The 12,247-nt window shown below is 39.8% G+C and overlaps 2 protein-coding genes across 2 annotated transcripts; one reads left to right on the top strand and one right to left on the bottom strand.

The window, feature by feature from the left end:
- Positions 1 to 3,143: 3,143 nt before the first annotated feature.
- LOC133908842 (ABC transporter I family member 10-like) lies at positions 3,144 to 6,615 on the bottom strand. Its single transcript, XM_062351018.1, has 5 exons — positions 6,264 to 6,615; positions 5,119 to 5,205; positions 4,099 to 4,224; positions 3,898 to 4,020; positions 3,144 to 3,548 (listed from the first exon to the last, which is right to left on the bottom strand). The coding sequence occupies exons 1-5, from the start codon at positions 6,567 to 6,569 to the stop codon at positions 3,339 to 3,341; spliced, it is 852 nt and encodes a 283-aa protein (XP_062207002.1). The 5' UTR covers positions 6,570 to 6,615; the 3' UTR covers positions 3,144 to 3,338.
- A 2,975-nt stretch (positions 6,616 to 9,590) lies between these two features.
- On the top strand, positions 9,591 to 10,330 carry LOC133910109 (copper transporter 1-like). The gene has a single exon (XM_062352626.1). The coding sequence runs from the start codon at positions 9,698 to 9,700 to the stop codon at positions 10,139 to 10,141; it is 444 nt and encodes a 147-aa protein (XP_062208610.1). The 5' UTR covers positions 9,591 to 9,697; the 3' UTR covers positions 10,142 to 10,330.
- Positions 10,331 to 12,247: the final 1,917 nt, after the last annotated feature.

Genomic DNA, 12,247 nt, shown 5'->3' on the forward strand with positions numbered 1-12,247 from the left:
TTTTACACATCACCCTCCATATCCCACACGACATCAAGGATTTCACAACCATCACGGAATTCACAACCATCAAAGATTCATGGTATATGAGTTAATTTGATAAACATTGAAGCGATATTCTTCATCATCGGGTTCCGTATTCGGCACCTTCCTCACGCTCTTGCTTAGATTCTTAACCTCGATGGCGGTAGTGAGATCTTTTGCTATTGTGGCTAGTGTGAATGTGGCCAGTGGCCAGCGGCTTGCTGTTGTGTGGGTGAGAGATAGAGGAGGAGAGAGAACAGAGAGATGAGAGAGAGAGAGAGAGTTTGAATGGCAAATTCAAATGAATGCATTTGAATTTGTAATTGGATTTGTAAATATTCATTTTGAATAATTTGGATTGGATTGGATTGGAATAAATCAAATGAATGACTTGAATTTGAATTGGATTGGGTAATTCAAATTGTATTTGAATCGGAAATGGTCGTTATGTTGGAACGATGATTCAAATACGAGATTTGAACTTAGAACTTGATTTGAATTGATTGAAACGAATTTGTGAAGTGATTGAACTAGAGATCATTTGAATAAATCTAACGATTCAAATAGCATTTGAATGAGAATTCAATGAAGATTTGAATGAGTCTGGATTTGAGATATTTGGGATTAACTTCAAATAGGAGTATTTGAATTTGGATCTAGATTTGGATTTGGCATCAATTCAAATAAGAGTATTTGAATTTAGGATTTGAATTTGAGATTGATTCAAACATAATATTTGTAGTAACAATTGAAATTGAGTTTGGCATTAATTCAAATAAGGGTATTTGAATTACGAGTTGGATTTGAAGCTGTAGCTTTGGGAGAGGAGTTGGATTCAAAAGATTTGAACTCGATTGAATTTCAGATGAAAAAAATCTAAGAAATAGATTTGAGTTTGAGAGAGATTCAAATTCAAATCTCCACTCGAAGAACCACGGAAACAATTAAACCAAAATGCATATGATTCAAACTAATGCATGAGTCAATTTAGAAATTAATTTTGTGCTCTCTGGAATACTTAGCCAAAATAATATATTTGAATATATACATACGAGTATATACACATAAAATATATATTTTCTTGATTTTATGTTTGATTAATAATTAGGAATTTTTTTAAAAACAAGTGAATTTTGCTATATTCCAAAATACTAAAACTCAAAATGTTACCCTCACAATTTGAAAGATTTCAGGAGAGACAATGGAGTAGATCCAGGAAACAATGGCAAAATCGTTTTGCACCCAGTCAGGCTCACTGTTCGCCGGAGAGCCATCAATGTGATCGATGAGCCCAAACTTGGCGAGCACACCTGAAACGATTGACTCCAGGCGCCATAGTTACAGGATTCAAGATCGAGTTTGATCAGGATGTGAGTACTGATGCTGATCAGCTGTGTTTGGGAGGAGGGTAGGGGATTGGTGGTGACTTGGCTGAAGAGGACCTCGGAGTCACCGTCATAGTCAGAGGAGGCGTCGCTTATAGCGGCGAGGCAGCGGAAGAGAGAGCTAGGACCAGTAGGTCTACCATGTAGAACCAGAGGAGGACTTGAGAAAGGGAGTAAGATCCAACACACCTTGCATTGATCATAAAGGTTCAGTTAAATACAAGTGCAGGAGCAGAGAGAGGGAGCCCCTAACAAACTAACCATTACTCAGTCAAGCTACAAAATTGGATCGTGAGCTGGAGACTAGGAGCACGTTAGCCTAACTACAATATGTCAGTCAACAATCGGATCCCGCGCTGATGGACGAATCGTTCCTTGATCGTGAGATGCCGGAGAACATTGACGACTTTATGCTCGTGCTGATGGACGATTCGTTCCCTGATCTTGGGATGCCGGAGAACGATGACGACTTTATGCCTTCGTTGGATGATCTGCCTCTTGGCCGATCGTTACTCTTTGCCATGAGCGGCAGGTGCTGGAGCACATCTGTATGCCGATGGTGTCAGTGGCGTATCTAGCAGGGTGGCACGATTGGTCATGGATCACTTTAAGATTTGCACCAGTCTTTGAATTTTGCTGTAGCTCTGGTATTATAGTACGGTTGACATATTAAATTATGTTAAATTGAATCACCCTTATCTATAATTCTGAATCCGTCACTGGATGGTGCAGTCTCAAGCTTCTTCAGCAAGGACAGTGGCAACACGACCATACTCTGTCGTTGGACTACAGTTTTTAAGCTACGACCAGCACGCAGATTGTTCAGTTTGTAGTTGTAGCTAGAGATACCGGCTTGCCGTGTTTGTTGATTCTGTGCGTGGAAAGCGTCTCCTTTAGAAGCTTCTTCGATTTGTATGTGTACTGTGCTTACCCTGAGTTCGTAACTTAAGTTAAATTTAATATTCTCGACTTGTTTCGATGACCAAAAGATAGTCAATACAGTCCTGTTTTGTGTTGGTTTATTGGATCATTCGCAGGTGTTGACGATTTGTAATTCAATGTCGACTCAAGTTTTTTTCTTGCCACTTTTAGAGTGAAGAATGACGGGGCAGACGGCCCACTGTTTCCATCTTAAGAGGATGAGTTCCCAGTTTGATAGGTGAAAAAAATCATAGAGTATGTGAAGAAAAATAAGGGATGTATGAGTATCAGTGGAAGAGATGAACGGATAAAATAAGGTGTGTATAATTCATACGATTTTACATTTCCAGAAACCTAGCTCACACACTGCCCGCGAGAGTCTTCTCCTTTTTTGCCCTTTTTTTGGACTCATTTCATTTCTACGTATATGTATGACACGAGTGGAAGCTTTCACAGAAGGTTAAAATTATAAAGCTGTAAGTTGCATCGGCTGCATTATCCACCAACACAAAAACTCTTCGCATGATTACTCTCCTGTTAAGCATGACCGAGTTAATAATCTTGGAGCTCTGTTGTTTTTTCCTCTCCGCATGATAATCTTCCGAAACAATTTATCAAGCTTCAGCTTTTTCCACTCTCCAGTTCCTACAGTTGACTATTGCAAATTAAAAGTAGTTGGATGGCTTAGCCTGAGCCCGAGCCCATCCCAACCCAATAAATTCAGGCTGTATCGCCTTACTAGGGTGGTACAGAAGCGATTTCTGACCCAAATGGGTCAATCTAGTTTGGAGGATCCAGAGCAGTTAGTCAACATAGAAATGCCTGCTTGTGAAGCAAGCCACGGGCAGACATTCAACATTAGGAGCATGATCTGAAACTCGTACAAATGCCTCAATTGATGTTTCAACAAAACTACAGTTGACAACAAAAGATGTGATTTTCTTTATATTGTTATTGAACTGTGCTACAAAATAAATTGCTTTCCAGTTAGTCGCTTTATACAAGAGATTAAAGCTCAAAATGACCAAAGTAGCGTGCCTGATTTCTCTTTATAAATCTTGATATGGTAGAGACGTCGCCTTGAATGATTATCTGGCCATCTTCCATATAAATAGCACCATCTGCATATTTTAGTTCTTCCAGCCGATGAGTCACCCATAATGCGGCAACCTCCCCATCAGCAGCTACAGAGTCCCTTACTGCCTTTATCACGCTCATCTGCAATTGCAGGAAATGGAGATTAGAGCGCTCATTGTAATCAAGTGGAACAGTCACATAGGAGTAGCATATGACTTTCTAACTGCATATCAGAAACAGCAAAATGATTTGCAATATAAAATGGCAAAGCAAATTGGCCATAACTTCTATGAGGAACCACCAATGAATGGGATACAAGCAGCAGCAGATAGCAATATAGCACTAACGGAAGCATAATATTAAGTAATATAAAAGCAGACCATATATTCAGGATTTTCAAAACTTCTCATGCACAACTCAAGTTGGAAATGAGAAGGTTACTGAACGTCAGATGGTGCTTCGGAAATCAGAACATGAAGAAGGTTGGTACCTGGTCATGTTCATCTAGGAATGTGGTCAGCTCGTCCAGTAGTAATACTTTGGATGCTTCAGCTAAAGCACCAGCAATTGCAACTCTCTGTTTCTGCCCACCACTCAGAGTTTGGATTGGCCTCTGTTTTGGATGAAGGATGTTTATGAACCTTGTGAAGACATTAGATTATAATCCAAAAGGTGGATTTCAGCGGCCTACTTGAGAGTAGCTCAACATTCCAACGGCATCCAAAGATTTTGATACCCTTGATCTGACCTCATCTAATGAAAGGTTGAGCTTACCAAGACCAAATGCAACATCAGATTCCACAGTAGGCATCACAACCTGTATCCAAAGGACAGAACTCAACAGGCAGCAAAATACTTGATGTGATCTGAGGTGAAATGCATCACTAAGAAAGCTCTTTCATAGTAAGAATCAAAATGTTCACATGCAGACATGCTGCAAAGCCATAAGCCACAGTTCTTGCATACAAAGACATGGCATATATAAAGATATGCACCGTCTAGCAATGTCTTAGGGCACATTTCATACATCCTAGAACTCATTTGATTTCAGTACGTGCATTGAGTGATCAACATAAATGTATGGTTTGCCAAGGAAACAAAGATCACAAGTTTTGTGTTCAATAGCCAGTAGGCTATAGTTTGGATTCAAATTTTGACTCTTATACATGCAATGTGCCAAACAAAGAAGGCTATTAAGGTCTAGCATGAGGAATTCTTGTGGCAACCTTTTCTCTTGCATGGTTAAAAAATATGCCTATCATGAGGAATTCTTACCAGTGACCTTACGTCCTTACCATATTGTAATCAGGTTGCACAACTTACTGATGCTAGAAACTAAGCTCCAAGTAAGTATCTTATTGCATAGAAGTGGAAATTGTGTGAATTTTGGTGCTCCAGCAGGATATGCATGTACAAGTTTTTATATAACAAGTTGGCCAGGCCTATGAAACATCTAGTTCATATATTCGGCCACATGAACAATTAGAAGCATCAGTTCATATCAGTTTGACCAAAGACATTATCTACTTGTATAATACAAAATAAAATAGCCAAGAGCTGCTCAAAGTTTAACGCATAAGCTGATGCAGGCCAAACTGAAATTAAACTCAATAGATATTATGTGAGTAATTGTTACGACATTACTTCCACTTAAAAATATAGTGTGACGCCATTTCAGGTACAATACTGCTATCAAGACATAAGTTATAACCTGGTGATCAGGATTTTGGAAGACATAGCTGCATGGCCTATTTGTATTCACTGTACCGGCCGATGGATTCAGAAAACCTGCTAAAACCTGGAAAAGCAAGATGTTAGCATTTACACTAATAAGAAATTAATAAACTAGCTCTCAGTTCCACAGCCTATTAAGTAAAAAAGAGCATAATGCAAGTAGGTAACAACATTAATAAGGCTAGCTTGGCAAACCAGTTCATGTTCGTTGCTTCCACATGAGATTTTGTAACAGCAGAAAAGTGGACGATGCTCCTTTTTTTTTTGTTTACATCCAACTACTATCTTCTTCTTTAGAATGAAGTTACGAAAACTATATTCTGGTAAAAAAAGGTGCAAATTGACAGTGCCTGACTGATGTTCATTGCTCCAGCATTTGATGCCCCTTTTCGCTTTGTTATGATGCATCACTCTTTAGATGTGATGTGCAATTGCCACTCTAAACATAAAAATCCTGACATTTGTGACGAAGGATTTATTAAATTTTATTGTTGGCTTTCAAAATGGACTTTCTATTGATCCGATGTTAACTGATTTTATCGAACAACATGTAGTTGTATCAGTCCAATAGTTATACAAACTGAAATGCCCATTCCCAAGTCCGCGAAACCTTTTTGAACACCAATAGGAGAATTCAGGGTCACCCGAAGGTACAATGGCTTACTTCAACATTTTCATTAAGTTCAGTTACCCGGTTACCCCTTTGCCCCAAAAGGCCGAGACTCGTGACTAACGTGGATGAGGTGCTAGACATTGATTCTAAGCCAGATCGTCCTCTCTTTTCCATTTCCAATCAAAAAGTCATCTACACTACGGGACCGCATTGGCATTTCCATACTCATATCTACCAAATAAATTGGGCACTGCACACTGCAGAAAATGAATTTGGTCGTTTTAAATTGAAGACAGAACAGCCAGTCAACGTTTCACTGTTCAATCTGAATACACAATCCATTAACACTCATCTAGTAGGACATATATTGGCTGATGAACCATGTTTAAGCTGAGAAATTTTCATGGTAAGGTATGAGAATTTCAGTTCATGAGCATAATTCTCTGTGATGTACGAAAAAAATGGATGCGAAAAACACGAGATGCTGTCCCTTAGTTCAGAGGAGGAACCTTGAGCAGGGTGGACTTGCCGCAGCCGTTGGGGCCGAGGAGCATCCAGAGCTGCCCCTGCGGGACGCGCAGGGAGCAGCCCTTGAGCACCGGAAGCACCCGCCCCCGACGCGTCGTCACCGAGAGCCCGACGCCGCTGCCCTCGATGGCCAGCGCGGCCGGCGGAGGTGAGGCAGAGGCGCGCACTCGCCGGCTCGGGCAAGGAGGGGCCATTGTGGGCCGAGCGGCAGCGGCGGCGGATGAGGAGGACGGAGAGGAGCAGAAGCAGGTAAGGGAAACGGCACCGCCGGCGAGGCTGTGCTCCATGTTGGCGACGGCGAGGAGTGGCTGGGCGTCTGGGACTCTGGGCCGGTGCTTTGGACGATACCGGCCTCGCCCAAGCTAATTTACTAAAGGGCCCGATGTGTCAGGGCTTCCGTTGGAAAATGGGCTGGGCCAATGGGGTGTTTAGTAAATTAGGCCCAGCTAATATACGACTAGATGCTAAACGAAATGCAAAGGACATGTTTGTTTCAAACCGGGTTGTGATAATTTAGATTCTGTAATGTGAATTGTAGAAGTTACTCAGAGGTGGATTGTGGATTGTGTTACAATACAGATCTAGATTGCTGTAATCTATTTCCAGAATCCGTCCATTTGTTTGTATAATCCGATTATGGAGCACAATCCAGAATCTAAAATTTTGATGGAGTTTTAGTTTCGAAATTAATGCAGGATTTAGAGCTTGTCAGATAAAATACAACAATTTAAATATTTATTTTTAATTTAAATTAAGAAAAAGATATGGCAATCAAATACCACCTAGCTATCTACATCATCAGCTTCAAGAATTTCTACCAGACTAGCTACAGGTATGCCAAAAGCGACAGGTCGCGCGACAACACGAGCGAGATTTTTATAGTGACACGATCAGGCCAGTGCGTGCTTTTTTTGTCATTATGTGGGCTAGTGGGCTGAGCCGAGCCAAGTCACGTCGGGTGGGTTCAAGCCTTTACGGGGAATGACGTTGTTGTTATCCATCCAATTTGCTTTGAATGATCGTTACTCTCTCGTACAATATTCATTTTTTATTTCATTTTCACCATCGTGTACGACCAGATCTATAAAATAAGGTCCTAGATATTGCATAGCTTTCGAGGTCATTTCATATCTACTATTAGCAGTACTTAGCAACTTATATCTGAACTTGTCAATGAATTTTCTACATAAGTTACTACTTAGATATACAATATAAATTCCTACATGATCTCTACATAAATCTACCGGACATTATAAGTTGTTAAACATTATCTAACTAAGTTGCTACTAGATATACAACATAAGTTTTTATATAATTTCTACATAAATTGCTATGTAGTCTCTACATAAATTGTTATACAATCTCACTAACAATTGGATCCTTTATGTAAGATGCTACTCATATTTAACAAAAGTTATTATTAGTGACCACAAAAGCTAATAACAAGAACTTTCTACAAGTTAACATCAACTTTTTCAATCATTTAGTGAATATTTTTTTAGCAATTTTTATGAGTACGTGGTAGCAACTTATGTGAATGCTTGAATCAAAATTTTACACATGTAAATACGTTCAAAATATATGCAATATAGATTTCATTTTGTTAGGTTCGTTCCAATGAACACAACGATATAAACGGAATTGAAATCCGACACCTGAGACCTTATTCAAAGGTGAAACACAAATGAACTCTTCGTTAATGTCAGCAATGTAGCGACCTAGTTTGTCTTTTTACAATTTTCTCTATTTAGTCTCATGCGGTGCGTCGCGCGATAATGCGCTCCTAAACGAAAGTACTACTAGTTCCTCTAAAAAAGTACTAATACTAATGCTGACTTGTGTGATTGTGTCGTGTGTACTTGGCGAGTTTCACATAAAATCTGTACCTCATCACTTGTACAACTTTATCTCACGGTTAAGTTCTCTCTTCGCTCAATGTTTGCAAAAATTCAACCTATGTACAGACTAACAAACCATTACATATCTTAAAATCTATTATAAATGACCATAAGCCCATTAGACAAGACTTGTTTCAATGCAAGAGTTCGAATCCTGTTCCTACAAGAATTAAATTGTTCACTGTGAAACACCCGCAATATTACTATGAAGCGTATATGTTTCAAACATGAATTAATCTTTTCCCTAACACTACGATACGGGTTCTGCTTCGGAAAAAAGTAGAGTTGGGTTAGCTTGGAAGAAAGTTCGTCTCTTTTCTTCAGAAACGATCAGCAATTCAGTGTCCACCTATCCATCCTTTAAAGATGTGTTTAGTTGAAGTACGTGATTGGATGTGATAGAACCATTCATATTTTTTATGATAGAATGATTTAATTTTTTATTTTGTTGGGATAGATGGGATAATCAGTTTTCTGTTTAGTTGATAGTATGAGTCAATTTTTCTATTTAGTTGATAAGATTATAGTGGATAAGATGATCTATTCATATCGTATAAAATGATACAAATACATATAAATAGAGTGTTACAAGTGAACTCACTTTTTCACTAAATAATCTAGGGTCGAAAATATTTTTATAAATTAATAAATCATATGAGAAGAATATTAGTGATTTTTTCAGATTTTTATAAATTTATTTGAGGCATTAAAGGTTGTTACAAGTTATAAAAATAGCCTTCTTAGTAGAATTTTAATTAAATATTAGCTTAGAATTTTTAGATCAAATCAATTAAAATGGGTTACTAGTGAGCTTTAGCTTAATATGAAAATGTTTAGAATTTTTAAATTTCTCTTATATTTATAAATAAACTTAAAAGTTAAATGAAAAATATAAACACATACACACTTGCAACGAACAAACCAACTAAAACTGGATGAGCCAATCCTGCCGATTTCACCGGGTTGAGCCATCCACCATAAAAAGAATATTCTTACATCCTAACCGTCTCCATCCATTCTATCCTTTTAATTAAACATAAAAAAACCTAGATGATCATCCCAAATAGGTTCGTCCATGATCCATCCAACTAAAATGCACCCCAAGAATCCGTGGAAACGATCGGACAATTGGTTCCGGGCCCGCGGTTCAATGCATTTGTCCACACTGCTGCGCCACGGCTTGCCGGAGCGCGCGCGGCGCGGCGTACGTACGCAAACCGCCCATGCCGAGCCGTGTGCCCACTCCACACGCGACCGCCGTTTTGCAGCACAACCCTCCCGGCACGGGGTCGCGGTGCAGTACAAATCTCAGCCTCGGTCTCCCACTCTGCCTGCCGTGTACGAACACGCGGTGTACTACCACCAGCCGTCCCCATCTCTCCCTCGTCGCGTCATACTGCACAAGGCACCGCGCGCGCGCGCGCCGGCTATATAGGCAATACACTCTGATCGATGCACCACCACACTCTCGTGACGACAGAAAGAACACACAGGCAGGGATCGATCGAAGCGCGGCCATGGATATGGGAGGGCACGACATGGGCAGCATGGCCCCGCCGCCGGTCAAGCGGTACACGCACATGACCTTCTTCTGGGGCAAGAACTCGGAGATCCTCTTCACCCTCTGGCCCGGCACGCGCGGTGGCATGTACGCGGTGGCCCTCGTCTTCGTCTTCGTGCTCGCGTTCCTCCTCGAGTTCCTCAGCTGCCGCAGGCTAGACTCCTTTCTCCCCACTAACCGGCGCGCGGCGGCCGGGGCCACGCGTGCCGCGGTGCACACGGTGCGCGTGGGCGTGGCGAACCTGCTCATGCTCGCCATCATGTCGTTCAACGGCGGCGTGCTCCTCGTGGCCGTGGCCGGGCACGCGGCGGGGTTCCTGGCGTTCAAGGCCGGCCTGTGGGGCGACGGAAGGGAGCAGGTGAAGGGCGGGTGCAAGGAAGACGTCGCGCCGGCGGCGTGACGCTAGTGGTGCCGCGACGGCGTCCGGTGATCCATGGGTTTGTAAAGTAGTTGGTGCGTGTTCGTGTATGCAGCGTGCGAAATTTGTGTTGTTGTTTGGCTGGTTCATGAGGGTCATCTTGGGTCATCGGTGATTGGAAATTGTAAAGTTAAGTCTGCAATGTTAAAATTTCTATGCGATCAGTTGTGACTTTGGCTGTATCTTCTTCACTCCATACTCGATTTATGATGTCCTTGGCTGTATCATCTTCAATCCATACCATATCCGACTTGTTTTGCCTGCATGTGCGTGCAGGCTGTATTCCTGGACTGTCACCCTTATGCTTCCGGGTTCCGAGTCAAAACCAGAATGGCTCGTTTCACCTTGGTTTGCTTTCCTCGCCACTTTTTAGAACAAGACAAAACCTTCAGTTATTGGAGGAATGTTCTCTTCGCATTCCATCAGTGTACTCTGCTTTTTCCTTTTTCGAAAAAAATAAATATCTCTCTTTTTTGTTGTAGCAAATGCTCCGTGTAAATATTTCATATTTGGCACCTTCCATATGATCCATATCCTATCCACGGCTGCATTTTGAGAGATTGCGCTACTAAAACTCTATCGAGTTGTCGTACACCAACTGAACGATCGATTCCGTCCTGAAACAGATACACACAGCCACAATCTCACGTCAGGGTCGAAAATTCATTTAGACAACAAAAACCGCTATCTACCGATTTTCTGAAATTTGTGAAAGCCAGAAAATTTGGTGAAAATTTAGTGAGAATTCGAACAAATTCACATAGTTAAAATTTTAAATCGGAGACAAAAACTAGCCAAATCGAGTAAGTGAAAACCGAGAGAATTCTCCTATGTACCGATCATATTTTTCATATTAAACGCATTTTAAACGAATTAGTCGAAAACTAATCAAATTTACTGATTTACTGGACGCATTTCTCGAATTTTAGTGAAGTTTAACAAAAAAAAACAAAAAATAGCTTAACCTTGTAAAATCAATAACTAATTCATCTGAGTTTCAAATCAAGTGAAATAAAATTTATTTGTTTCCTTGTAATATGATCTACATGATAAAAATATTTATAATAATAAAAAAGTTGAATTTTCTATAAGAAAATGTATTTGCTAAACCTAGTTAAATACATAGTTAATTCTTTGCTAATCCAAAAATTATAAAACCAATTTTGTTAGTCTTCTTACATGATCCTATGTCTTTTAAAAATACATAAAATCATGAAATAGTTATTTTAACATACAGGATTGCGTAAATGTGTTGCAACTAGATTAATTCATAACTAACCCATCAAACCACTTTTATTAGTTTACTTATACTATGTTTTATATATGAAAAATAATAGTAGACACGAATAAGTTAATTACAGTGACATTTCTTAATATGTTCACTTTATACTTGTGAACTTTGTAAAAACCATGGAGAATTTAATAAAACTCTAAATGGAGTGGAACTAATTTTATAAATCATCTTAAGATACACTCTACACATAAAAAATTTGTGTTTGCATGTTAATATTTTACTTAACGTGAACCATACTGAATGAGTTGCATGCCTTTTGAAGCATGCTTTTTCTTTTTTTTTTAACTTCCTCTCCATAAAATATGATGTAAATGATATTATTTTTGAAAAAAAAAATCACAGAGTGTCTTAAAATTGTCTCTAGTATTTTATTTTTTTTGTGATTTTTCTGAATTTTTGAATTCGAATTCAAAAACTAGTCGAATTCAGAATTCGATGCTGACCGAATTAACTGGTTTTCGCAAATATCAACAGGTTTTTGAAGAATTCTCGAACCCTGCTCATGTCACGTATGACAATTCGATCTGCCACTATCCATTTTGCAAATGCCAAATACGGCCACTTGAGCTTCTAAATTTTGGTTTTCGGTTTTGACAATGGAAGGAGCATCCGTACGGACCCATTTGATTTTCATTCCCTTACGAAGGTTCTCACCGTTGACACTCCGTGCCGGGCGTGCAGTTGTTTGTCTCAAATGTCAAAACGCAATAACAGATAGCCTTTTGGAAAGGAAGATCAAGAAAATCTGCTGATATATTTTTTCGGGCCATGTTGTCGTACGACACGATGGACCT

Source organism: Phragmites australis, chromosome 2 (assembly GCF_958298935.1).
Source record: "Phragmites australis chromosome 2, lpPhrAust1.1, whole genome shotgun sequence".
Taxonomy (NCBI): domain Eukaryota; kingdom Viridiplantae; phylum Streptophyta; class Magnoliopsida; order Poales; family Poaceae; genus Phragmites; species Phragmites australis.

Coding starts and splice junctions, on each gene's coding strand:
- LOC133910109 (XM_062352626.1), top strand. CDS start 9,698: ATGGATATGGGAGGGCACGACATGGGCAGCATGGCCCCGCCGCCGGTC.
- LOC133908842 (XM_062351018.1), bottom strand. CDS start 6,569: ATGGAGCACAGCCTCGCCGGCGGTGCCGTTTCCCTTACCTGCTTCTGC. Junction 5,206..6,263: donor GCAAGTCCACCCTGCTCAAG/GTTCCTCCTCTG, acceptor TTGCTTTTCCAG/GTTTTAGCAGGTTTTCTGAA. Junction 3,549..3,897: donor TCCTAGATGAACATGACCAG/GTACCAACCTTC, acceptor CTGCAATTGCAG/ATGAGCGTGATAAAGGCAGT.